Source organism: Solanum verrucosum, unplaced genomic scaffold (genome assembly GCF_900185275.1).
Source record: "Solanum verrucosum unplaced genomic scaffold, falcon-dt-bn FXZP01000094.1, whole genome shotgun sequence".
In the NCBI taxonomy this organism is placed as follows: domain Eukaryota; kingdom Viridiplantae; phylum Streptophyta; class Magnoliopsida; order Solanales; family Solanaceae; genus Solanum; species Solanum verrucosum.
The window spans coordinates 2,133,213-2,160,994 of NW_026019970.1; the positions used below are offsets into that span (position 1 = coordinate 2,133,213).

The 27,782-nt window shown below is 32.5% G+C and overlaps 2 protein-coding genes across 3 annotated transcripts; one reads left to right on the plus strand and one right to left on the minus strand.

The window, feature by feature from the left end:
• Positions 1 to 224: 224 nt before the first annotated feature.
• Positions 225 to 18,852, minus strand: LOC125817113 (pentatricopeptide repeat-containing protein At3g05340-like). The gene is made up of 2 exons (XM_049496686.1): positions 16,757 to 18,852; positions 225 to 708 (listed from the first exon to the last, which is right to left on the minus strand). Exons 1-2 carry the CDS (start codon positions 18,850 to 18,852, stop codon positions 225 to 227), a joined length of 2,580 nt encoding a protein of 859 aa, XP_049352643.1.
• A 164-nt stretch (positions 18,853 to 19,016) lies between these two features.
• LOC125817033 (uncharacterized) lies at positions 19,017 to 22,670 on the plus strand. 2 transcript variants are annotated; one of them, XM_049496621.1, is made up of 5 exons: positions 19,035 to 19,352; positions 20,741 to 20,909; positions 21,782 to 21,814; positions 21,933 to 22,027; positions 22,315 to 22,670. In XM_049496621.1, exons 1-5 carry the CDS (start codon positions 19,035 to 19,037, stop codon positions 22,534 to 22,536), a joined length of 837 nt encoding a protein of 278 aa, XP_049352578.1. In that variant the 3' UTR covers positions 22,537 to 22,670. The 2 variants fall into 2 exon arrangements, with proteins under 2 accessions (XP_049352579.1, XP_049352578.1); XM_049496622.1 differs by lacking the exon at positions 21,782 to 21,814 and having other exon boundaries at positions 19,017 to 19,352.
• Positions 22,671 to 27,782: the final 5,112 nt, after the last annotated feature.

Sequence of the window (27,782 nt, forward strand, 5' to 3'; positions counted from 1 at the left end):
CTTAAACTCTTCTCTATCCTTCAGCTTATCCTCCTCAACTTGTTGCACATGGATCATTTGCCTTGCTATGTCTATATCCCCTATGAACATCGCTGCCTTGCCTTCCTTACTTGACTGACGAGACAACCCAGCAACAAATAAACTAATCATGCTCCTCATGTCAGCAACCATCTTCGGGGCATAGCAGGAAAGTTCTGCGAACTTCCGACTGTACTCATGAACACTCATAGGCTCCGGATTAAGGGTGAGAAAAACTCTCTTATCTTTGCCTCTCGCAACTCACGGGGAAAGAAATGTCCCATGAGAGCACTCTCAAACACAACCCAACTCACTATTGGCGCACCCTCAGCCCTATTATTTTTCCATTGGTCGAACCAGACTCTAGTGACACCCTTCATTTGGTATGCAGCTAGTTCCACCCTCTCAGCATCTACAACATGGATAATCTCAAAAAAATTCTGAAGCTCTTCAACAAAGTTCTTTGGATCCTCTATGACACTTGAACCTCTGAATCTTGGTGGGTTCATCCTTAAAAAATCACGGATCCTTAAAATATCAGCCACTTCCTGTCGATTATCTCTCTGTCCATCTTGATGGGTCACAACTTGACTTAACATCCGGATAGCTTCACAAAATTCAGCATTGGTGGCCTTTTCTTGGGGTTGCACTTCTGGTGCATTAGGTACCCCTTGTTCCTCGACATTTCTCCTAGCAGGAGGACCTCAGACAGCTCTTCGTGGAGGCATGATTATCTGAAAATGAAAGCACGAATTAGAGGGAAACTTTTTAGAGATCAAACTCTAATGCACAAAATGAGTGTGAAAGAAGTGAGAATTTTCCTAAGTGTTGCAGCCTCCTAATTATAGATGTGGCGCCATTCACACTGATAACTAAGACTCTACAGACACGGCTTCATAGACTCTCTAGGACTCTTGAACTCAGTTCTCTGATACCAAGTTTGTCACGCCCCTAACCTACACCGTGGGCGAGACTGGCATTCGAGAACCATTATTGGCCCCAAGCAAACCCTTGGCCTGGCTTACTTATTCAGTGGAAGACTTAGACATAAGAAAGAGAATCCAAATACAAGATAAATTAACATGTCTCAAACTAAACGCATAATGTTTTAAAAATAAACATTTAACTTAGCCAAAATGGCAACTCAAATCTAAACATAAGCCAATAACAAAAAGATGATGAATGAACTAACATCTGACTGACTATCTATGAAGCCTTTAAAACAACTGAGATAGATGTCGGGATAGGCCCACGAAATCCTAATGAACTAAAATGATAAAGTAGTAAAATAAAGGGATCCTCTGAAATGCAAGGAGGCTCACCAACAACTCTGAAGCTCACCTGGATCAACGATGTGTTGGATGCTGATCCTAGTTACCTATGTCTACATCATAAGACGATGCAGGCCAACTGGCATCAGTACATAGAATGTACGAGTATGCGAGTTGGAATGCTAAACACAACTTAAGCTTGAAAAGAATCTGAAAGGAACTAAAGAGCTTACATGGTTCACCGCAATTCAACATAACTAGACTCATTTCAATATAAAATAATTTAAAAACAAGTGCAATATAAAAAAAACTGTTTAAAACATGATGTCAACTTTGTGTGTATGTAAAGATACATACAACTCTGAGATGTATGTAAAAATTCAAATAAACTGATGTATATAAAAATATAAAATACTGATGTGGGAGTTTCTCTAACCGACAACCATCACTTAAGAGCTATAATGATGATACAACACTTTACCTCTCGCTGCCAAGGACCATCTTATACCTTGCCGAGAGTATAGGACCTAACTCACTAAGTAGATCCACTAGTCTATGCTAAAAAGCATTAAAGGATTCATCTAAAAATTATAACCCTTTTCTACCCATGATGGTTACATGTTTTATGAGAATTGTGGGTTCTCTGAACGCTCCTCCATATCGGTGCTCAATATTACTCCCAAAATATGATACTAACTCTTTATGTTTAAAATTATATTTCTTTCTGTGATTTGAGATACTTGCTCAAAAACCTAGCTCAAAGGCTATCTTGGAAATCAAAGTTTCCCCTCTTGCTTAATTATGAAAGCATTTACTCTTTTTTGAAAACTAGCCCGAAGGCTCTTTGGAAATCGAGGTTTCCTTTCTTGTTTATATGTGAAAACATTTTAAACTCTTTGGGAATACATAGTCCCCATATACTTTTGAAGAAATGAACTTCGAGCTTTAATCTTTACTCTTTACTCAACTTGAACTTTAAGTCTTAAAACAAAGTTAAAACATTTGGAAAAGACTTTTGGAAGACTCTAAGAACTTCTCTTGACTTTGATTTTAACTGCTCTTGACTTGACTCTTAACTGGTCCTTGAATTGAATTATGGACTCAAGAATTGTGATTTGTGATTGAAAAGATCTCATGATGTTTAGGAATGATTTTATATGGCTAACCATAAGATAAGACCAAAAAACAAAATTTGAGGGTGGGTCCGCGACGCGGAGACATTTTTAATTTTTGGTTTCAAAAACAACTTTTGAGGTAGAATGGTCCATGACCGCTCCGCTCCGCGAAACAATTTTTCTCAGTTCTGGGGACTGGGTCCGCGACGCGGAGGCATGTCCAGATTTCGACTAACAAAATTTCTTCTTTGTTTTCCAGCTCTAAACCCTCTAAACTCCATGGGTTCTTTCCCCAAACACTTCGAATCGATTAAATGTTCAAAGTATATCAGATTCTACCCAAAATCAAACCTAAAATCATAGATTCAGATCAAACAACTCCTCAACGATTTCAACAAATCAATAATCTAATAGAACTTCAACAAACCCATCAAGAACTCAATTTCTAAGCTTTCAAGAACTTAAATTCGCTGAAATAAATCATGATTGGCGTGTGGGTAAACTAACCCAATGCTATATGATCTCACATACCTTGTAGGGCTTACCCCCGACGAAATCCACAAGCTAAACTCGGCGAACTTGACGATTTCCTTGCTTCTCCTTCTCTTTTCTCCTCTTCTTTCCTCTTCTCTAAAACTCCAACTCTTTTTCAAAAGCGTAAAACTGACCAAGTTCAGTTTAGAACCTTAATTAATTCACTAAAACGAATTTAATTAATTGGATAAGGAAAAGACTGAAGTACCCTTCAAAAATCCGGATTGGACATTTCCTTATCTAAATAGCCCAACCTCCAATAGGCGTATTTCACTCATACGAACTCAGATTTACGCAATCTTGGCGGTGTTGGAAAGATCTTGGAATGATCTTTCCAACCATTTGAAGTTGACCAAAAACTCACTTTTTTCCTAACTTAAGTAAATTTCTAGATTTTCATTCTTTCCAAAAATGACTATTTCAAATTCTTATCTTCTTCCTAGCTATCTCAAATTGCTAGATGTTACATGAGGGTTAGGGTGGGTGCCAATCACGACGGTCTGGATCGTGACACGGGTAGGATCAACAATAGTTGAAGGAGAAGCAAGATGTGCTTGTTTGGGAGTTGACCGCGACGGTGGTTGCCTTGTTGGTGGAAAATCTTTTTCATTGGAGTGATTTTAGCAATTACGAGCATCATGATTAGTTTTACCACATATTTGACATTGAACACGACGCTTGGATGAACGATTATTAAACTAAGATGAATGTGGATATTGCTGGGGTACCATAGATTGAACATGATTTGAAGAATTGTGGGCTAAATAATTAGAGAGCGGGGACTGGCCAAGAATAGAAGATTGGTTTGTGTTGAGGGGTAGGTGGGTTGAAGAAAGGTTGAACTTTGTGTTAACATAGCATGAGAAGGAGCGGAGCCAAATTGAATGTTAATGGTAGTAGAGCGAAGTTCTTCGGCTAAGCGTTCTGCTTCTTGAAGAAGGAGTCCAAACAGTTCTTCAGGAGTGACAAGTCCAGAACACATATTAAATGCATCCTTGAAAATTCCATACGAAAAATCAAGGCCATTAAAAATAAAAGAGATAAAGTCATATTGTACAACGTACAAACTTTCTGCTAAAGAATCAATAATTGCACGTTTCTTTCTCAAAATACTCTAGGATGGATAGATTGCCCTTAGAAAGGTTTTGAAGTTGAGATTTTAATTGTATGACTCGAGCACGCGTCTGTGACTGAAACATACACTCTATTTTGGTCCAAGCATCATGGGAGGAGGTGGCTCGAGTTAAGTGACCAAGAGGAGGATAACAATTTATTTGACGAAGCCAAACTAGAATAAGAAGATCACTGTGTCGCCATTCCTCATAGGCAGAGAAGTAATTTCTGATTGTGATTGGGTGGTAGAGGAATCTGTAGCGGTAGCGATTGAATTCGGGGTGACAGTAATGATTTTTGGAGGAGGATTAAAACCAAGAACAAAGAAGTCAAGAGAAAAGGTTTTGAGTATGTCTAAGGTGTTTTCTTTCCAAAGGGAATAGTTGTTCGTGTTGAGTTTGAGGGAAAGGTTTGGTAGTTGGATAGTGGTGGAAGAACTGGATTGTTTTGCGAGGGACAGCAGATTGCCGGAATTATGAGAATCGGCCATAGGATCGAAGGGCAAATCTGATACCATATGAAGAATAAGTATGAGAAGCTTTTGAGAAAATAAGAGCAGATTATAGCTCTGCCGTATTTGTTTTGTATTTATAGATTTTGTACATAATGACAATAAGTATAAGAGTCCTAATCTAATACTTATTCTAAAGGAAGAATAATCCTTTGTTACAAAGAATAAGCTACGACAATTTAATTTAAAATTAACTACAATATTTGATTTCAAATAGGTGATGGACTCTAATACCTCTTAATCCACTTTTGAGGTTAAGTTAGAGTACTTAAAATCCATTTATTATAGTATCAGAGCTATACTAACGAGGATAGTGAAAATTCTAAATAACGTGATCATTACCAGAGACAAAGATAAGGGGATTGGTGTGAAAAATTAAAGAAGATGAATCAAAAGCGGACAATTTCTCCATATAACACCCTGTCGAATAAAATCCTAAAATTGTCAAAACAATTATAAAACTGGAGGGTGAAAACCTAAGAAAGGGTTAGGATCATGAGGACGACCCTACAGGCATTAAAGAATTCGAATGGAACAATAAAAAAATTAGACAAAGAATCTCTGAATCTTAAAGCTTGGTGGACAATTAATTTATTGTTTGTTTCGTAAATTAAAAAACCATTGAACCTACACTTCACTCGACTATATCTCATGGAAAAAAAGCCAAGTTATTGTGGGAGGATACCCGAAAATGTGATTGTTATAACTCAAGGTTAAACATACTTAAAGTATGTGTGACATTACTGCTCAAAACTGCTTATATTTAGAAATAGTTTTCAAAAATAATTTTTCTGAAAAAAAAAAGCTTTTAAAAAAATAATTTGGGTTTGGATAATTCATTTGTAAAGTGTTTTTGATAAGTAAATTGTGTTTGACTAATTTTTTTAAAAAAAATGTTTTTGAGAGTCAAATTACAAAAAATGACAAGTATCACTGTGCTTTTAATATTAAAATTATTTTATAGAGATAAATTATTTTAATTATCTATTATAAAATTTTAATTGAAATTTTAATTTCTAGTAAATTAAAGTGCACATATTCAAAATTTCAATCAATATTAAACCTTTTTTGAGAGGGCTGAAATCTTTATTGTTAATTTCTTTTATTTTTTTAATCTTGCAAAAATATTGTTGTCACTTTCTTTTTTTGATTCTGCAAAATAATATGTAATATAATATATAAAATAATAACTTATAAACATAAAATAAAAAATAAAAAAATTCTTAAATGAAACTTAACCAAACTTATGAGATATGTCAATTAATTAACAAGGAATATATTGGTAGCTATGTATATACAAAAGCGATATTTTAGTCTTGAAAAAAAAATAACTTTCTACTTCTGTTATTTTTTAAGAATTTTTTTTTTTTAGCTTCTTCCCAACAACAAAAAACCTACTTCTACTTCCATTTAAAATCAGTTTTTCTAATTTGTCAAATGCTTAACTTTTTTAAAAAAAGTAATTTATTTTTTTTCTCAAAATAAATATTTTTGACATCGAACAACAATACCAAAAAGGTATTGTAGACATAAGGGCATGACCATATATAGTTGTTTACAAAGGGAAACTAACAAAGTTGTGAGAAAAAAATATAAATTATAAAGAGACCTGAAGCACATGTGTAAACTATACATGCAACCTAGAAGCGTCTTTATAAATCAAGAGAGGAGAAGAAAAAGTACATATTTTCTTACAGGAGAAGATGACAAATAAGAAACATATGAAACGATAAGGTCTATCCTACTAGCTCAGGATCCATTGCAAACCTTGAACAAATTACCAATGACAACGTCATCATTAATAATAAAAATGTTGCATTACTCACATTTTTTTAAGTATAAATTACATAAATTCCATAGTGTAAAGGTTAAATTACATATTTTTCCTATTCTTTTCTATTTTACAAAAATTTCTTAAAAATTGTAGCCTCCGGATACATTATATTCAGTCGGATAAAAAACGTCTGCTACATAAAATAATTTGATTGTTGCGCTTAAAAAGGATTCTAAACATAAAATCAATTATCAGTCCCACGAATCACGCAAAACAGATTGATATCAATCTATTCCAATCTGTAACAGATTCAGAGAATTCAAAATTCAAATTTTCTTCTCCTCCATCTATCCCAAATCAAAACAAATCCAAAATAGATGACCACCATTGCTTATACATGATGAATATATCAATTTTGTTGAGATATTCAAAAATTTGGGTGAGCGATCTGAGTTATGAACGATACAATAGTGATGGAATAGTTGTTGGACAAACGATTTCTTTTGTAAATCTAAAATCCGCCATTACAGCTGAATAGAATCTCAAATTCTCCATTGATACAAAAGACAAGATGGCTGAAGAGATGCATTGCTTTGATGCTACATCCGGTGAAATTGCTTGTGTCGAAGTTGGGGAAAACGGTACCCAAGGTATTTTTATATCTAAATTGGATAATAGATACATCAAAAATCTATTCTTTTCCTTTGATATTATCTTTATCCATAAGTTGCAGGTTTATTAATTTAATATAATTAGTAGAAGTTTTATGTGCGCGACTTATTTGATATTGTCACAGTTGAGCGAGCTGAACTTGTAGTTCTGGCGGCTATTCATCATTCTAAAGAATTTGCCTTGTATTGTCTGGAAAAATGAATTTGCAACACTGATGATTCAATACTTCAGGTATTGAAGTAAGTATACTGTCTTGTTCTTAAGTTGTGAATTAGTATTTTTTATTTTTGATACATAAGTCGTGACACAATGTTATTCTTGAAAGAAGATACATTGTTAGCGTTGAGCGAAAAATATGTAATTGTGGGAGATTTCAACTAGGCGAATACCTTGTGCACACACAATTGTTCTTTGATACATGTGAAATTTCAACTAGACGAAATACCTTGTGCCATTATACATTACTGACTACAAAAATAGATACAATTTTATCTTGATACATGTGAATTATTGGATAGAACTTGATACAATTATAGCTAGTGTGCACTTAATTTCATGTATCATGTACATGTGATTCTGAATTTTAAATGTATCAATAATTGAATTACTTTTAATTTTTAATGTATTCATTATCCATTTTAATTATTGATTTTTTTAAAATTTGTATATTGATATATAAGACATGATACATTAATGGTTAGAGTTTGATACAATACTAATTAGACTAGCATGTAATAGGTTTGCAGATTGGTGAGCTATTTTGTTGTTTATATAAAGTATCAAATACATGTGATTTATTTATTTTTATTTTTAAATTTGTAAAAGGATATATATGCAAATAATACATTAATGAAAACAAAAATGAGTTTTATACATGCGAATTATTGGATACAACTCCATACAGTTAGAGTGAGTGTGTTGTGAATTTATATTTTTTGAAATTATCAGTATGTGAATTTCTTTATTTTTTTTAATGTATCAGCAATGAAGAGAATACATTTTTAATGTATTTATTATCCAATTTAGAATGTAGTATTTAATTTTTCTTCTCTATTTTTTTTTTAATGATACATGAAACAATAACTTTTATAATGCATCTATTAAAATTGCAGCTACGTATTAGTGTGTTTATCAGATGATTGTTCGTGAAAATTGAAGGCCTCTGTCAGGAAAAAAAAGTTACAAATATACATCCCTAATTCTCTGATTATTACAAATCAAATGCATTAGCAAACACATATGAAGTTACAATGGTTTCAATGTCGGATAAGGATGATTGGTCAATTCCAAAATTTGTTTTGGAAGAAATTATCTTACCACATAGGTACAAAATGATGCCAAGACGACCAAGGAAAAGAAGGAAAAAATTTCACACGAAAAGCTAAGCACAAACACAAATTGTTGTGAAAGTTATGAACAAGAAGGTCACAATCGAAGAACTTGTACTTTCTTTCCGAAAGATGATTGATAAAATCTTTTTTGAATTATTGTTATGTTTTGTATACATTAAGTTACGATTAAAGATCAATTCGATTTTTAGATTTTCCATTGTTATATTAATATACACTACAAGTTACTATTAGATGATGAATTTCTGATACAATAAATTGACATGTTAATATTTTCAACCTTGTATACATTTCTGATTGAACATAATACTCATTAAACATGATGCTCAATGAATATGACACACGATGTTTGTATCAGATACTTATTAAATCTAGATATAATGTATCTGAAACATGTTAAATAAGATAATTTTTTATTGATACAACATTTAACATGATACTCATTGAACATGCAACAAAATGTGTGTATCATATACTTATTAAAACTAGATATAGTGTCTATAAAACATATTAAGGTAAGGATGGTCGAAAAATTGAGGGAGCAAAATTTCGACCCTCTTTTTGGGGGGTTTTAACAACCTTTGCTTTCAAAGATGAAGGGACATCATTCTTCAACTTTTCAATATTTACCTTCGTCATTACTAAAGGATCGTGACGTTTTTTAGATCTATGTTTAGCCCAATCAATATCTTCATAATCAAAAATACGTTGTTCCAAAACAAGACTAAAAGATAGTGCATTTTTCATATTTATCAGCGATTTGAAGAAGAATTTTTTTTTGAAAAACAACGGTTACTACTCTAAGAATAAAGTGGTACATAATGTATCAATAGCAATATATTGAAAACATGAAAATTAAGAAATTACAAAATACATTAATATGAATAAGTTTATAGAGAAACACTCTAAAACTTAAGTGAAATTGTCTTAAAAACAAAAAAAATAAAAACATTTTCTATGCATAGATACTTAATCACTACTTTATGTGAACCAAATCTTCTTCGAATGGTGGTGTGGATTGACCCTTTAGGCTTTGGTAGATCATCATTTTCGCTGATGTATCCAACATTGACCTTGTCGATGTCATATCTTCATAACAATGTTGCATATCTATTGCATAGATACTCTAGACGGAAATCATCTTGGGGCATATCAATTTGATCGCTCAAGAACTCCACAAATGTAGCTACATATAACCCACCGTCTCTACAAACAATGCATAATATAAATTATAAAAATAAATTATACAGACGAATCAAAACAAGAAGATACAATACTTACAAGTTATCACTTCTTTGTTGCATAATATCTTCGGCACATTCAACATTGAATGGATGTTGTGGCTCCAAAAGTGTACCAATTTCTTTGTCTTTATATGCATTAAGTTCTGACCAGTTTGTTCGCTTTGTTTTTTCAAAGAATCCACTGTTGAGAAGGTAAGAAGGTAGCATTTTTGACAACTTTCTTATCTCGCCAGCATGTACTTTTTTCCTTTAGCCTAATGCAGAGTCATATACGCGTATTAACCTCTATTTCAGTTCAACAACAGCCAACACCCAATGAAACTGCCCATCACAGTTAATCAGAATGTAAACACCGTCTACAAGATACTATAGTAATCCTGTAGGGATTGAAAATCCTTTGATGATCTGGGATATTAAAGCAGATGAATACGACTAACATTCACTGATACATAATAGAACAAGTTTGAAACATGACTACTCTATATTGTATATGATACATGAATAAAAAACATCAAATCAACACAAACAAAGCTTTATTGTATATTATGAAAATAGTGTATTGTATATGATACAATATTATGAATATAACTAACAAATGACCAACTATGAAATTTGAAATTTGATACAACAATCGAACTATTAGTAAAAATACAAAACAAACATAAAGCATATATGTGAAAAAAACTAATTTAAACAGCAATGTATCCCCCTTGTTTTATTGATGCACAAAAAATAAATGTATCATATACTCATTCAAATTTCAAAAGCAAATATATAGAAGTTATATGATACATTAATGAGAACATTACATACAAGAGTTCAGATTGAACTTCGTTATATGATACAATCCAACCACTTATTCATTATTATGTTGAAATTAGGGTTTTAATGTACCAACCGTTTACAAATCGATTAGTATCCAAATGAATATGAGAACACTGTAATGTAAAACTGTCACGACCCGAGTCTACACCCTGGACGTGTCCGGCACTCGAGAACCATTGTTGGTCCCCAAGCGAACCCTCATCATATTGACTACAAGCGGAAGACTAACTCAAGCATACAAAAGCTTAAAAACTGAATAAAATTCATGAAACTCAAATACAAAGCTTTAACTCAAATAATTTACTCTGAATATAAATGAAATATTCAACAAGCCAACAATAGGCAACTCAAGTCTTTAAAACATTTAATAAAATAAATGAAACAGACTTCTCAAACTCTACTTTCTATCTATGAAGCCTGTAACTGACAAAGATAGAAGTCGGGACAAGACCCACAACATCCTAACAACTGATATAACTGAAAGTACAAGTGGAACCCTCATGAAGTAACGAGTCTCACTATAGCTAACTCGAACTGCATGTGGTATCAACGAAGCGCCTGTTGATGACCCTAAATACATGTATTTGCATCATGAAATGATGCAGGATAAATGGCTCAGTACGTGAAATGTACGAGCATGTAAGGGGAATTCTAAAGCATAACATAAACTTGAACTTGATAAAAATAAACATACTTACCTCTTCTCAACTCACTCATCTAACTCAACTTAGGAATAAGATACTAAACTCAAAGATAAAATATTCAACTCAGTGAAATAAGACTCAACTCAATAATAAGATATTCAACTCAGTGAAATAAGACTCAACTCAATAATAAGACACTCGACTCTTGGTACTCAAACTCTGGATACTCAACTCAATATAAAGCAACAATAAGAGATGCAATATATGTAAAGCTTTTAAAACAATAGAAAGCAACTCAATGTATTTAAGAATACAATATACTCATTTTGTATGCAAGGATACAATATAAACTTTGTTTGTATATGAAAATACAACTAAACTCTGTGTATATAAAAATACAAATATCTCTGTGGGAGTTTTTCTAACCGACAACTATCACTATGAGCTATGTGATGATACAATGTCTCGCCACGCTGCCAGAGCTATCCTATACTTTGCCAGGGTATAATACCTACTCACTAAGTGGATCCACTAGTCTATGCTAAAAAGCATTAAGGAATCATCTAAAAAGTGTGGCCTTTTCTACCCACGTTGGCTACATGGTTTATGGGGGCTGTGAGTTATCTAAACTCTCCCCATATCGGTGCTCAATACTACTCCCACAATATATTAGCTCATATGTTTAAAAACATAACTTTTTCTGTGGTTTGAGATTATTACTCATAAATCTTTCTCTTAAAAGAGATGAATACTCAAACTGCTCAAAACACTTTTGAAAATCTCAGTTTCCTCTCATCTTCAATGTGAAAAGATTGAATATTGGGAATACCTAGTTCCCATATATCATTTTAAAGAAATTGAACTCAACTCTGCTCTTTCTCAAAAATATTTCAAAATCATATTATAATATGATCATTGATGACTCGGGAAGTCATACTGCATAAACATTGATGGTATATCTAGATACCATACTGCTCATACATTGATGGCATACTCGATTGTCATACTAATCATGTTTTAGAAAAACTCTTTTCTCAAAACTCATCTTTCTTTCTCAAAACTCAATTTAAGAACTTAAGTGTTGGCTTTAAAATGTTTTTTTAAAAAAATTATAACTCAAATCATAGGGTTCATGTGGAATTATGAACATGAACGACTCAACTCAGGGATCTTAATAACAATAAAGTACCTCAGTACTCAGAACTCAAGACTCAATGATACTACTCATCTCTAGACTGCTCGACTCACAGGGTTCAAGCGAAATTATGGGCATGAACTACTCAACTCAAGGACCTTCATGAGTAACGTGTAGTAGCCTCATGATTAGGAATATAATCCCAAAATGATTAGGAACTCAGTACTCAAGACTTAGAACTTGAAGATACTAATCCTCTCAAAGATACTCAACTGATGGAGTTCATGCGTAATTTATGGGCATGAACGACTCGACTCAGGGGTCTAAATAACAATATGAAACTCATGTATACGACTCTTCTCATTTTCATACTTACTTCCTCAAAATTCAATTTAAAATTCAAGGTTGGCTTTGAAAAACTTCTCAAAATTTATATTCATATTGAATTATAGACATGAACAAGTCAACTCAAGGATCTCAATAAAAATATAGAAACTCAATACTTAGGAATAGCATTTTTAAAAGAATCGGGAATTCAAGAACTCAAAATCAACTTAGCTCAAGAATACTCAAATCTAGGGGTAGAATCCTAGATTTCTCTTTAATTGATTTGAAAGTAGATGTAAGGCATGAGGAAGAACTAGTCCAACACTATGATAGCCTTACATACTTGAAAATACAAGGTTCTCGAAGAACCTTGAAGAAGAACTTGATTAGAAGCCTTGAAACTCTAGCTTGAAGGTAAACAATCAAGAAACCCTTTCTTGAGATTCTTGAATTAGTTTCTTGAAATCTCTATGGCCAAGATTTATTATTTTCAGAAGTGATTCGTAATTGTATGGAGGAACTTGAGTTAGAAAGAATGGAATTCTTGGAGAAAAACTTACCTTGAAGAAGAATCTTGAAAAAGATTGAAAGAATCTTGAATGAAGTCTTCTACTTTGATTTTTCCTTAGGGTTTTTCCCTAGGGTTTGAGAGAGAAGGGAATGATGGACTAAAAGATGAAAATCTGATTATTTTGAGCCTTTATTTAGTCAAGAAATTCGTTTAGGATTTTCTTGGAGGTAAAAAAACAAAAACAACACTTTTTAATGTTTTCCCGTCGGCTAATTCGTAACAGCACTGTATAGGTTACTAAAATAGTCATAACCTTTTACTCAGAAATTGGATTGACGCAAAATTGGTGGCGTTGGAAAGTATATTCAAATACCTTTAATTTAATAGGCTATGACTCACATAACTCTTTATATTATAAGAGAGATAGTTATTTGAAGTTGACCCAAGTAGAATCTTACATTAAAGCTTAATCGATAAGGAAACTTCAAGAACTCATGAAGAAATTAAATTGCTCAATATTTATGGATAGATTCGAAAAATAAACTCATGACTGGCGTGTGGGTGAACGAACCCAACACTATGGAAGCTTACATACCTCAAAGAACTAGGTTCTTGGCAAAATCTTGAATTTCTTGAACGAACGCTTGAAACTTTGAACTTTTTCTCCTCTTAAATCTTCTCTCTGAAACCCTAAACGCTTTTGGGGATGAATGAAACTATTTCTAATCAGTTTAGACTTTTAAAACATTACTAAAAACACTTAAATCCGATTGAGTAAGGAAAAGACTAAAACACCCCTCATATTTTTGGGTAACTTTCCTTAATTGGACAGCCCGACTTCAAACTGGCATATCTCCCTCATACGAGCTCGAGATTTAGAAAATTCGGTGGCGTTGGAAAGATAATTTGAAGAACTTTCATTGGATATCTTATAGGCCACCTAACTCATCATGTACTAAAGGTTATGGTCATTTTAAGTTGACCAAAAACTTAGAAGAACCTAGGAATGACTTGTATGAATTCTCTTTAATTCTTTTTGGAACTCAAGGTGCTATATCTAGTGATCTTAACTTAAGATATTTTAAATTCCTTGGTAAAATCCTACTCACCATGAAAGATGGTTCGAGTCTTAGTTCAAAAAAATTTTGGGGTGTTAGAAAAACAATGTTTCATTTTTGCTCCGAATAACCTATATACCATAGCACATGCAAATTAATGTATCAGTTTGTTCAGATCCAACATACCAAATACCATATCAAACACGACAATTTGAAAAAAAAGTACGAAAACACATACTTTGGACAGTGAAGGCCTGGAGATTGGAGGTGCTGTTTTCCTTCCTTTTTGGTGTTTTTTTTACAACATTTGATTTTGAGGATGATGGTGCTTCCTTGTTCGATTTGGAAATATTTTGATTCTTCTTCATTTATAGTGGGTCGGGCAAAATTGGATTTGTTTTCAGCCAATTTGTCATCGTCAGAATCATATATTCGATTAGTATTAGAAGAAATTGGTTGAGTAACCCCAATATTAAACGAAGCACCCTTATCCATATGTATCAGAAACAGAACTTTGAACAAAAACAAGAACTCGAATAAAACAACAACGAAGAAGACAACCCCTACCTATTTAGATGTTTGAAATTGGTTGACTGGAGAGAGAATCGTTTTGAAATCAACTTGATAACTGTGTTAGGGAGAAAAAAAGGAGTTGAAAAGGAAGTGGGTAAACGTGGGTTTCACTTATGTATCCGGAAGTTTCAAGAATTGGGATAAAAAAGGGATTTTTGAAATATTTAAAAAAGGTTGGGAAAAATGGAGAAGAAAGAAACTTAAGTTGTGTATATAAGTAATTTTCCTTTTTTGAACCCCTCTCAATGAGCTTCCACCCCTTTTGCTCGTTTGATGACTCAATTCACGATCAGAGACGGATCCTGAATTTGGAGGTTATGGGTGTCACATGTTTAAATAGGATAAATGGGTCGGTTTCTCCTATTTATCGATATTTATAAATAACTTGATCAAATATACACATTTAGTAATTTGTTCTTTTAGATATTCTAATATTAAAGATACCTAAACAATTTAATATTTTTTTTTGTAGTAATAAGAGATAGTATTCTCTAAAACTTTGACAAAATTATTCGAACTTTTATAAATCATCTAATACCATTACTTTATTATATTCATATTTCATTGCCTCAATGTGTTATTGCAGATATATAGTTGAGAAAAAATATTTATAAATTATAGCTTCAACCCAATTGTTTCACTTAGCACGACGTAAAATATCAAAAGAACCTTTAAATTCAAAAAATTCTAACATAATAATATACATCATTTTAAAACTTTATTATTTATTTTTTATTAAAATACTATTTAAATATATTTTTATTAATATTTTAACAAAATTTGGTACTCATTAATTAATATATGATACACACGCAAAATTCATATCATGAGATTAATACTTAGCGAAATAGAAAGTTTTTTAAAAAAAGTAAGAATTAATTAAAGCAAAAAATAGTAAAGTAGATTAATAAATAATATAATAGAAATAAGGAAGAACTAAAGGGGGAAAACCCCCGAAGCCTTGCCGGTGACGCACATTAATGGGGAAAAAGGAAAAAACCAAAAAAAAAGGATTGAATAGGGGTTTCGAACCCTCGACACCCGTGTGGCAGATTCAGTCTTTTGTCAGTCGCAACATCAACAATTTTTGTTAATAGGTGGCAAGCTTAATAATTGATCAATTTGTTATACATCTACATATGTTAATCATATGTATACACAGAGTTTTAACCGAGGTCACTAGGTGTCGTGGCACCCCTACCGACACACATAGATCCGCCCCTGCTCACAACTTCGTGTTGATAGTGAGAGTGCTTATCATTCGGGCAATTCCCTCTTATTTACATATTACAATACATTTAAAAGATATGAAATATGTCAGCAAATAATTTCAAACGTTATTTTGTTTTATTTATCATTGTATATTAGAGTGTCAATGGTTCGATTAAATCGGTTATTTTCTAGAAATTGAGGAGGAGCAACTTTTTTAAATTGCAACAACTAAAACAAATGAAGAGTACTGTTGAAAATTGCTTTAAGTAACTGCAATAATTTTCTTTTAAAACTAATAATTAAGTTTCCTAGGTTTAGGATGATTTGACTTTTAAATTTTTATTAGATTGTTTTAGTTTGTTGAGATATTTTTGAGTTTCGAATTATGCAGATTTTTTTGTTGTAACTAGGTTATTTAAAGCTTTGCTATGCTTCAGAAAAATATTGAGAGTTATTTTTCAATCAATACCATCAATCTTTTTGCTGCCTCATCTTTTAAAAAACAAACGGTCATGCGGCATTACGCCTTGTCAACCCAAACTTTTTCAATGTTCAGAATGGTTACACAGATGATGATTCCCTTGTGTTTGAGTTGCACCTAAGTAGCATGTCAACCTCAATGTACAGAGAGGAAAAGAAGTAATCACCAAGCTAGTTACATGTCTTCAGTGTCACCAGAAATCCCCACAAGAACAGCAGCCCTGCTTAAAATGATGAAATCTGTAGTTATCTCTTATTATGATTTCTCGATTTGAAATCTTCGAGATATGCTTCATTGTGATGTGGCAGTCCAAACAGATCCTAATGTTCTTGAATACGCGTATAGTGGTTCCCTTAGGTAAGTTCAATAGTCCAAAGCAAACTGCTAACCGTTCACTGTGAAATAAGCATTTCTCTTTCGTAACCTTACCTAGTTCTCGACTTGTTTTGTTCTGAATCTTTTGCATCAGATTATCCAATCTCGAATATAGTTTTGGCGTATCTGTATGTCTTGTATCACCAGAAAAGAATCTATGAATCTTTGCATTCACCTCCAACCAGCTACAACCGGGTTCCTTCTGGACCGACTTAGACTTCATCAGCTCTCTTTGTTTGAGTGCATCCCTTACCTTGCCTGCTTCAACATACATGTTCGAGAGGGTGACATAAACTGATGCATCACCAGGGTCATGCTCTAATATTTTACTGGCTGCCATCTCTGCCATTTCAAGGGAACCGTGAAATCTGCAACCTGCTAGAAATGGTCTCCAGATTGGAGCCTTAGGTTCAATTGGAAGCTTGTTTATGAATTCGAGAGCATTCTCTAACTGCCCTGATCTACTCAGCAGGTCAACCATGCAGCTATAGTGATTCGCTTCAGGAGATATTCCGTAATCTCTAGTCATAGACTCAAACAACTCTTTCCCTTGTTGAACTAAACCACAATGGCTACAAGCAGAAATGACTGCAAGGAAAGTGAAGCTCGTTGGTAATATTCCATTCTCCACCATCTTTTCAAACAAGAATATAGCGTTCATTGGATTACCATACTGTGAATAAGCTTTAATCATTGCATTAAATGTCACACCATCTGGTTCAGATGTTAGATAGAAAACCTTCTCAGCATCCTCTAAATTACCGCATTGTGCATATGTTTCTATTAATGAACTCGCCACATGCAAGTTTGCCCCAAACATTCCCTTAACTACCCAAGAATGCACCTGCCTGCAGATTTCAAGGGATGGCAGTAACGAGCACGCCTTCAGAGTAACTGAACATGTATATTCATCACAAGCAATATCATTATTTAGCATCTTACGGAACATCTCCAATCCGGAACCAACCTCACCATTGTGAACAAGGCCGGTTATCACTGCATTCCATGATGCACAAGATGCTACGCGTCCCATCTCCTTGAGCTGTTTTCGAGCATTACCCAGTTCTGCACATTTTGAGTACATCTCTATTATGGCAGTCCCGACAAATACCTTTGAGATCATTCCATTTTTAATTACCTGAGCATGAAGTGCGCAACCATAATCATGATATTCTGCAGAAGCTGCACATGAAAGGGCCACAGAGTAGGTGTATTCATTAGGTTCAGTATTGTTCTTTCTCATCAAACAGAATTGTTTCAATGCCTTATAGAAAGCCTTTTGACGGTAAAGTCCAGATATATATGCAGTCCAAGATATATGGTTCTTATTAGCAAGTCCTTCGAACAAATTCACAGCCTCCTCAATCATTCCGAAGTTGATGTACATCGTCAAAGCTGAATTCCCCACCACTGTAAGGGACATAAAGTCCAATTTTATAATTTGAGCATGCAACTGTTTTCCTACTTGAACAGACCCACAAGCAGATAACAATATCGAGTACGTATAATGGTTTGACACGATATCTAGAATATCACCCATCTTGACAAAGTAAGCAAAGGCTTCAGATTCCATTCCATTGCTTACATACCCACAAATCATGCTATTACATGAAGCAACATCAATGTAAGACAACGTACCAAATATCATCTCAGCACTTGCCATTTCACCACACTTGGCATACATATTAAGAAGGGCTGTAGCTACAAACTTATCGAACCAAATACCCGTCTTAATCATTAAAGCATGATATAATTTTCCAAGCTCAAAACTTCCTTCACTACTACAATACCTCAACTGATCAATTACATATTCCTCATCCATGTAATTGCTAGCACAATCAAACATAAACTCTCCTAATAACTCATCAGTTACATCGGAATTCCCATTGCTTTCCATAACCATATCAGCTCTATCTACACATTCAGTAACATACAAATCTGCAACTGAACCCCTTGCTCTTTTAGCAATTTCATCAAGCAGTTGGCGTGCAGCAACTAGTTTGAGAACAGACACTTTATTATAAGAATATATGCATTTTCCCCGATGGACCGGCTTTAGTAGGTTGCCATTCACAGTGGAAGACAAGGAACAAAACGTTAAACTACTCATTTAGAGCTTCAAGTTTACCCAAAAACTACCTGCGAGCTGTAGAAATACCAAAATTGGAGCATAGGGTGTTTTGGTAAATTAACTTAATACATCCATGAATTATGACAGGGATGAATTTTCAGCCGTCCATTTATATTCTTGTAAAAGATAACATAACCAGAAGCGTGCAATCAATAACGCATATGGATTTTGCATCTGTTCTATCTCGAAATCCAGTTAACAATTTTCATTTTCCTCAAAACCTAAGAGAGTTAACTTCAAGATTTGTTTGTAGAATTGGGTATGGAAGCTTCGTGATACCTAGACGAATGTCCTTCTCGAATAGTGCAGGTAGCTATTATAGGAAGAAGAGGAAAAAATACAAACATATATTGGTTAAGGCAAGTCGAAAAGAGTCTCCTTATGAAGTTTTAGGGGTATCTTCATCAGCGACCGCCGATGAAATCAAAAAGGCCTATCGCAAACTTGCTCTCAAGTATCATCCTGATGTTAACAAAGAGGTAAAACCTTTGAATTTCAGTCATTTCTGTGGCATGATTTGTTATTCTTATCATAGGGAAGCGCTCTCTCTGTTTCTGTTTGTGTTGTGCCTTTCGTCGTCTTAAGTACTCCTGCAGGTTGATCTTGTTTGAAAATTAATATGGAGTAATACCTTCGAGGCAGTCCGTTTCTGATGCTATAAAGTAAAAATCCTCATTTCAGATTGTTGTCAAAGAAAATTTAACCAGAGTAAACTGCTGTTACTATTCTGTATCTGTTGAACATAAATGCAATGAAGTAAAGATAGGTACAATGTGCAGCAATTGAGGCATATTCATGAAAAAGAAATGCATATCTGGATTCAGTTAAAATCCGCAATTAACAGAATTTGTGGATTGTGCTTGAAAGTCGAACTTTAGTAACTCTCTACACTGCTTTGCAAGTGATGTTTGTGTATTCTCAAAGAGTGTAAAGAGAGAAATTTGTACATAGACTGGTACATAATTTTGTGGTTGCTCAGCTTGTTGATTGTGTGTCACTGAACTATTCTCTGATTGATAAAATCTTTAATTTGCATAGGCTTAAAGCAATGCTTCTATGTGATCAAATTCCGGTCCCTCTATGCTATATATATCACACAAATATTTGCAGAAGTGATGATGGCTAAAATGTCTAAAGTTGTTAAGATGTGTTGGTATGTGACTTAACACTGTTTACTGTTTGAAACAAGAAAAGAAGAAAGGTGGTGATGATTAGGGATCAGGGTCTTGAATGTGGATTTCTCTCGGTTTCTATACTAGTGGTTGTCTTTGTGTATGTCCTTTTTCCAGTTTTTGGCAGTTAAGGGTTGAAGAAGTGTAGTTACTTATTCACTGCTTTATTTTGTTCTACAAGTTAACTTTTATCCCTTTTGGGGCGAGGCTGAGTTTTGCTGCGTACTTCGGGTTGGTAGTGCTATCTCATCTCTTGACCTCGTGTCAGTTCATAAAATGAAGAAAGCTATGGCCTTCAACCTTGGAATCACCAAATTTTCGTACAAAAGATGACATTTGTCATTGTTGCTTACCGCTGTAGTGATACATCAGTTGTAAAGTCCGATGCTTGCATTGTATCCCACTTGTCCACTCAGGACCAAGAAATAACAGAATATGTTAATCTAGCAACAGAAATTTCATATATAGTGCAACACAATTTATTTTACTTGAAATCAAGGCATCATATGTTAAATTACCTTTTCTCTTTACACTTTGTTTGCATAATCCTTGTTGGCGACAGGAAAGAAAAAAGAAAAACAGATTGCCTCTAGTTAAAACGGGGATAGGAACTAAAACTTTTCTTCCTTTCGAGTGAACAAAACCTTTTTTTATTTAAGTGCTTCTCCAGATTTGTTTGATTTCTTTCTGTATAGCACAATGCTCAAGAAAAGTTTATGAGGATTAAGCATGCATACAACACACTATTGAACTCCAAAACCAGGAAGAGATATGATTCAAGAAGTGACACCTCAAGTTATTCATATTATAGTGGAGCAGAACAAAATAGAAGTGCTGCAGATGAAGAAGATTTTTATAGCTTTGGTAAAACATCTTTGCTAATTTGATATTTGCTGCTGACTTGTTCTTTCATTTTGTTAGTATGCGTGATTGTTTATGTCCAGACAAATTAAAAAAAATAGTTTTCTACAAATAGTCCGCAAAGCCTCATACTAAAGCAAAAGTGGTTTTACCTGGCCATCTCGAAGTCAGGAGATGGTTCAAAATCTCTATCAATTCTGTCCTCAAAAAGTACTAGATAACTCTTATCAGAATTATAACGTGAATGGTTAAAGCATCTATCATCCATCAATTAATGAACTAGAGTGTGTAATCTGATATGCCTCCAGTTTCTTGATTGAATTGTAAACTTTACGAACGATAGCATTTAGGTTGGACTTCTGGGGGATACATTTGCTGATTTTATAGGCACCAGCTCAAAAAGTAGAACGAATATCTTACTTTATGAGGATTGAGGTCTAACTTTTACCATGACATTTAGCTCTTCAGGCTTCCCCCACTCCCCAGACTTCTATAGACAAACAGCACGGGTGACGGGGGGTTGTGGATGTCAAATCCACCACAGAACCTGAATCATGTAATAGAGTTGGATGTTTGAACCCAATGTTGAATATTGTTTGTGATACCTCAAAATAGTTACATGGCACCAATATCTTTGAATGTAGCATTACTTCCACACACAACATCCAAGTATAAGGCCAGTAATTTAAGTGTTCAAGAGGTTTCACCTACGATATTCATGCTAAGAAACTGTATGTTTGTACTAAACAAAAAGAATGCTCAAAACTAGAAACAAAAACCAAAAGCAAGAAAATAAAACAGAAATATACGTTAATCTATGCAGTAAGGCATTTTTTTTGCTTTACATTCTTATGTTTAACCCCTTCATGCTGCAGGTAGCTTTTTCAAGGATGCTCAAATAACCATAGGTAGATTGTAGTTAAAGATACAGTATCCATTATCGTCAACTGTCCTAGGACATTTTTCATATATAGCTTGTCTTGCAGTTGAGAGAGTCATGTGCTCAAGTCTAATTTCTTTCTGCAGCGGACTTCTTTAAGGATCTCCAAGAAGAATTTCGGAATTGGGAGTCAAATGTTGCTTCCACGGGAAAACCAAAGAGTTTGTGGGAAGAATTGGCGGTATGAATTTGATAAATTCAACTTATGAGAAAGAAAAACACAATTGACAAATGTAGAACTGATAAATTTATATTTCATCTTTTCTCCTTTTGATCATTTGCCTCTTACCACCCTCAGGTATTAACTTTTATTTTCCCTAAAAGGTGTCTCTAGCTTATTTACCCTTGGGTTTGAGCAAGATTCCTTGGATGAATATCATTTAAATATTAGAGTTGGAATAAATTGTGGTACTTTTACTTTGCACGCGACAGAGAAAGAATTAGAGTTTACAATTTGACTGTTGACAGGAAATTGGAGAAGACTTTGTTGAGTTTTTAGAGAAGGAGCTTAATATAACCGATGCAGAGGTAGAATTCGAAAACAACAACGAGAGACCCCAGAAGGGCAATGCACAATCTGGAACTAGTAATGAAAAACAAAAGAGAACAGATAGAGATAACAGTATTGAAGAAAATATTGATGAGATTGAAGCAGCCCTTGCCCAATTGAAAAAGGAATTAGGACTATGATGGCATTGAATCGATACTCGCAAAGAAATATTGAACAACATCTTTTTGGTTGTGCCTGGCTGCAACAAAAATGGTTCACCTACTTTAAACATGTACCAACTGAAAATCACAAAGGGTTTGCTTTATTTTCCTTGTGATTGACATTTTCTAGAATAGCCACGGAGAACTGTCTGCTGCATCTTTTGATGTCTTAGAAATAACTAGTATAGTTAATGCTCGAACACAATGATTTTGGTGGTTCACATGCGGGGTTTAATAGCAAACAAGAAAATACTTCTTACTAATTCCTGTACGATGGGATGATAATTTTTCATCGGTATAATACTCCTTAAACTACTACCATATGATGGTCATGGCGCTATCAGGTTTCTGCATAGTTCAGTTTTGTGTTAGTTATTTGGACGATGGTTAACTCAAGTACTCTCACCTAGAAAAGACATGAAAAAATGGTCAATCCTTATTTAAGTGTTCCATATTTTTTTGGCAACAATTAGTAAGACAAAAGGGCGAAAAATTGGAATTATTTATATTTAAAATAAGAAAAAATTACGTAAATAGGCAAATATGTGATATTATTTACCATACACAACTATAGTTTGAAAGAATTACAATTTATAGTTATAGTTAGGATTTTGTCGCTATTTTCTCTCTCCCTCGCCTCTCTCCTCTTTCTTTGTTCTCCCGCTTGCATCTCTCCTCTCCTCTCTCTCTCTCTTCCACAAAGGCTAAAGAAGAAAGTTGAGGATGGTAAGTTTTTGAATTCAGCACATGTTTGTTTTCTTGAGTTTATCAAAAGTAACTATTATCCGATCCTTAATTTTTGCACACTTATCTTTATTCTAGTGTATCTCATGTCATTTTGTCAATCATCAAAACTACATAGAACCAAACACATTTGAAATAGGAAAAGAAATTACAATAGCAAAAATTAGTGGCAGAAAGAAATCGTCACTAATTAATTATTTTTTTAATCATTATTATCATATTGTGAGGGTTATAATATAGCCCAACATAATTTTTTGAAAACAACTAATATCATATTGTGGGGTTTATAAATCCTAACAATATATTTATTTATTTTTACATTAATAATATCATATTTTAGGGGTTATAAATTGTGTCACCAATAATCTCTCAAAATCTCCAAAAATTCAAATTTCATTTTGTGGCGATCGTTGTAGAGGTATTGAAAAAACCATTGTAATAATGCTCATGGTATTGCTAATCGTAGCATTTTTAAAACCGCTGCAATTTTAATTTGTGGATGTTTGAAACATCCACAAATTAGATGTTTTCTTGAGCAGATATTATTTTGAAGTGACAGAGTAACTACTGCATTTGAGATTTGACCCAACACCTACATAGTAGAAGATTTATGCCATTTTGAAACAAAAGATATTGTCAATATTCGTGAAAACATATCAACTGTTTGTTGCTTGTCAAGGAATAAAAGTGCGACAATACTTAGTGCTGCAAGATTGATATGTTCTTGTTGACTCGGTCCATTTGAGGGTTACGCTCCCAACATGATTTTTCTCCATATCCAAGCTCTAACCTGAGACCTCTAGTTAAGGGTGGAACAGTTCCATCACTGCACCACAACTCACGTTGGTAGATTGATATATAGTTTATTAACTCTTTTTTAACAGGTTATTTGTTCCTCTTTTCCCTAGCCAAACATAATGTGGAATACATATCCTTTCATCGAGCCACATAAATGGACTATTTGTATTCCTTTGGTTTTCGCTTTCGTTATAATTTGTTTGTGTTACTTTTTTTCTTAGTCCATTTTAAAAAGAATGTTTTTTTTTTTTTTTGTGGTAACTGATAACTCTTTAATTTTATTTTTTCACATGACATATTTAAAATTATAAGGTTAAATGACTTTTTGGTACATTCCTCTGTATATATATATTAGTTTAGGACCACGCACAATCCAAATATTGTTCTCTTTATTTTTTTGAATTCAGTGTCAAATCAAAATCAAATTGAAATAAATATAGTATTGTCTTAGATGTTTATGTTTCTGATTGAATTGAACAAAAACAGCTTCCAAGGTATTCTCAAGTTACAGGTTAATCTCAAATATAGTTACTAAACTTTATTCACTAAAAATGAAGTAATGAATTAAATTTTTGAATGTTATGCCTCAATACCAACAAAGCCAACTAGCAGAATCAATTTGATAATTGGTGAAATATTGTTGTAGCTTTAAGAAATAGAAATGGAGGCAATCAAAAAGACATTTTAGGAACAAGTCCATGTAATACGATAAAGGACCTTGAGAGAAGGAAATAAAAGTCAGGCATAATATGCTATTATGTAACAATAAAGCATATAATATTTTATGTCCACATATTTTAATTTAAAAGTAAAGAACTCGTATTATATAAGAGATCTGACATATCTAATTGAACGTATTAAATTTAATTCATTAACAATAAAACCACTAATATCTGCGTTTTACTTCCTATATTAATAAAGTCACTAAACCTTACCTACTATAATGACAAAATTCATCATCAAGATAAGTTTACTATTATGATGTTAAAGCTGTGTGACTTTTATCATTATAGTGAATACTATTCATTTCATTTCAAGTGACAATATGACTTTATCTTTACAGCTATAAAATTAAATTACTTTTGAAATGGATAATGGGTTGTAAGTTGTAAATTGTAATAGTTCAATTACTATAGTTTAACCAAAAATAGTTTAATGATTTTATTATCATAGCGGTAAATGGTAATATAGGTGCTATTAACCTCAAACTATATCCGGATAAATTTCAAAAAACAACTTATTTTATAGCTATAATACGATAAATGACCTTGAGAGAAGGAAATAAAAGTCAGGCATAATATGCTACGTAACAATAAACCATATAATGTTTTATGTCCACATATTTTAATTTAAAAATAAAAAACTTATATTATATAAGAGACCTGACATATCTAATTGTACGTATTAAATTTAATTCATTAACAATAAAACCACTAATATCTGAGTTTTACTTCCTATATTAGTAAAGTCACTAAACCTTACCTACTATAATGACAAAATTCATCATCAAGATAAGCTTACTATTATGATGTTAAAGCTGTGTGACTTTTATCATTATAGTGAATACGATTCATTTCATTTCAAGTGACAATGTGACTTTATCTTTACAACTATAAAATTAAATTACTTTTGAAATGGATAATGGGTTGTAAGTTGTAAATTGTAATACAATTACTATAGTTTAACCAAAAATAGTTTAATGATTTTATTATCAAAGCGGTAAATGGTAATATAGGTGATATTAACCTCAAACTATATCCGGATAAATTTCAAAAAACAACTTATTTTTAAAAAATAGTTTCATAAGTGTTTTTAAAAAAAAAAAATACTTTTCTTGAGAAGTAGTTTGCGTTTGATTAATTATTTTGATTTTTTTTTAACAATAATTAATGCTTGATCAAGCTTTCAAAAAGTATTCTTTAGGAAAGTTTCTCAAAAATATTTTTCAAATAGCTTTGATACTCCAAAAAAAATACTTATTTTCTCTTTAAAAATTGACCAAATACCTTATTTATTGATTTTTAAAAAAAATACTTTTGGCCTCCTAAACATGTGTTTATGTGCATGTATATACCCTGATAAGGTAAAACTGGTTCATCAAAGACATGGTCCCTCTTATACTACTTCCTCCGTCCATTTTTATTAGTCATATTGCACTTTTCGAAAGTCAATTTAACTAATTATCAAAGTTAAATTTGATTACATTAATTCGATATTTTAAACAAAAAAATTTAGATATTCAAAATTTATACGAAAAGTATTATATAAATGACAATTTTTTGCATATCAATATAATAAAAAAATACATCTTAAAATGTTAGTAAGTTTTTATAGTTTGACTCTAAAAAGGGAAACTATGACAATTAAAAGTGAATGGAGGTAGTATATATTACATTTAATTTTAAACTTAAGTAATCCTAAATTGAAGAATGGGAAAAAGAAGGGAAAATTAGTAATTAAGTCATAATACCTAACATAATTAGTCAAAGTAACAACACTTTAAAATATTTATTTAAAATGGCAGAATGACAATATTTTTATAAAATAATATGTATTCAGATTTTAGTATTCAAAATTAATTTTATTTATGGAAAGAGTCCTATATTGGACCAAATTATATACCAATAACCGTTTAAAGAAAAAAAAAATTAAACCAATACACATAAACCTTTTTTCAACTCCATTCACGTTTCTTCCCCACTTTTCACGTTTCTTCCCCACCTTTCAAGTTTCAAGTTTATCTTTCTTCAAGGTGCTAAATTGTTGTTCATCAAGATGTTTTCTTTATTGTTAAATGAAATCTATTTATTAATTCAAGCAGATTTATCGATTGGCAAGGTAATTTCCATTATCCATTTTGATTTGATGTTTAAATCACCGATTCTATATATTACGGATTTTCAGTCGAATTTTTCAATTTTTATGTGATTTTGTTTAGTTATTCATCAAATAGTTATGATTTTCATTTTTTTTGTGATTTTCTTTTAATTTTTCAGATTTTGGAGAATCTAGAAATTCATATGTATGTTTATTTTGTTTGATATTTAATACATTCTAATTTTTGATAATTTCGAAATTCAAATTATCAAAAATTTTGTCTTCATATTTGAGATTTAGTAGATTGTAGTAACTACATTAGCACACATACATCATATATTGTTTGATTTTTTTATACATTCATATTTAATAATTTCGAATTTTGCTTATAGGGTTACTAATGCACAAGTGAATACAGATTTAGATTCGATTTTGATGGAAAAAAATCGGAAAAAAGAACATAGGAGATGAAGAAGAAAAAGAAAGACAGTCAAAGAAGAAGGTTACAAAATTGTATTCATACCACAACTGTATTCCTATTAATTTTTGTTTATCAATTGTTTTTCTTTTACTCATCATTTGTATTTTTATTTTAAAACATTGTATTTCTTTTTTAGTTTGTAGTAATTTAAATAGGTATATAATGTATTCGTCACAATTCTATATCTTATGATTGAATACATAATTTATAGAATTGTGACGAATGCATTATATATAAGAAGGGAAATGAAAACTTATTGGTATTCATTTTTTCGTTTGAAATACAAAAATCATATGGAAATACAACCTGATATTTGAAATACAAACTTAGTAAGACATATTTTGTATTTTATTTGGCTAAAACAATATAATTTTATGAATACATA

What these genes read in the sequence shown, in the direction of transcription:
- LOC125817113 (XM_049496686.1), bottom strand. Translation starts at nt 18,852, where the DNA reads ATGAGTAGTTTAACGTTTTGTTCCTTGTCTTCCACTGTGAATGGCAAC. An exon ending in TGCTTATTTCACAGTGAACG is followed by an intron (nt 709 to 16,756) that starts GTTAGCAGTTTG and finishes TCCTCCTGCTAG; the next exon opens with GAGAAATGTCGAGGAACAAG.
- LOC125817033 (XM_049496621.1), top strand. Translation starts at nt 19,035, where the DNA reads ATGGATTTTGCATCTGTTCTATCTCGAAATCCAGTTAACAATTTTCAT. An exon ending in GGATGCTCAAATAACCATAG is followed by an intron (nt 21,815 to 21,932) that starts GTAGATTGTAGT and finishes TTCTTTCTGCAG; the next exon opens with CGGACTTCTTTAAGGATCTC. An exon ending in GTTTGTGGGAAGAATTGGCG is followed by an intron (nt 22,028 to 22,314) that starts GTATGAATTTGA and finishes GACTGTTGACAG; the next exon opens with GAAATTGGAGAAGACTTTGT.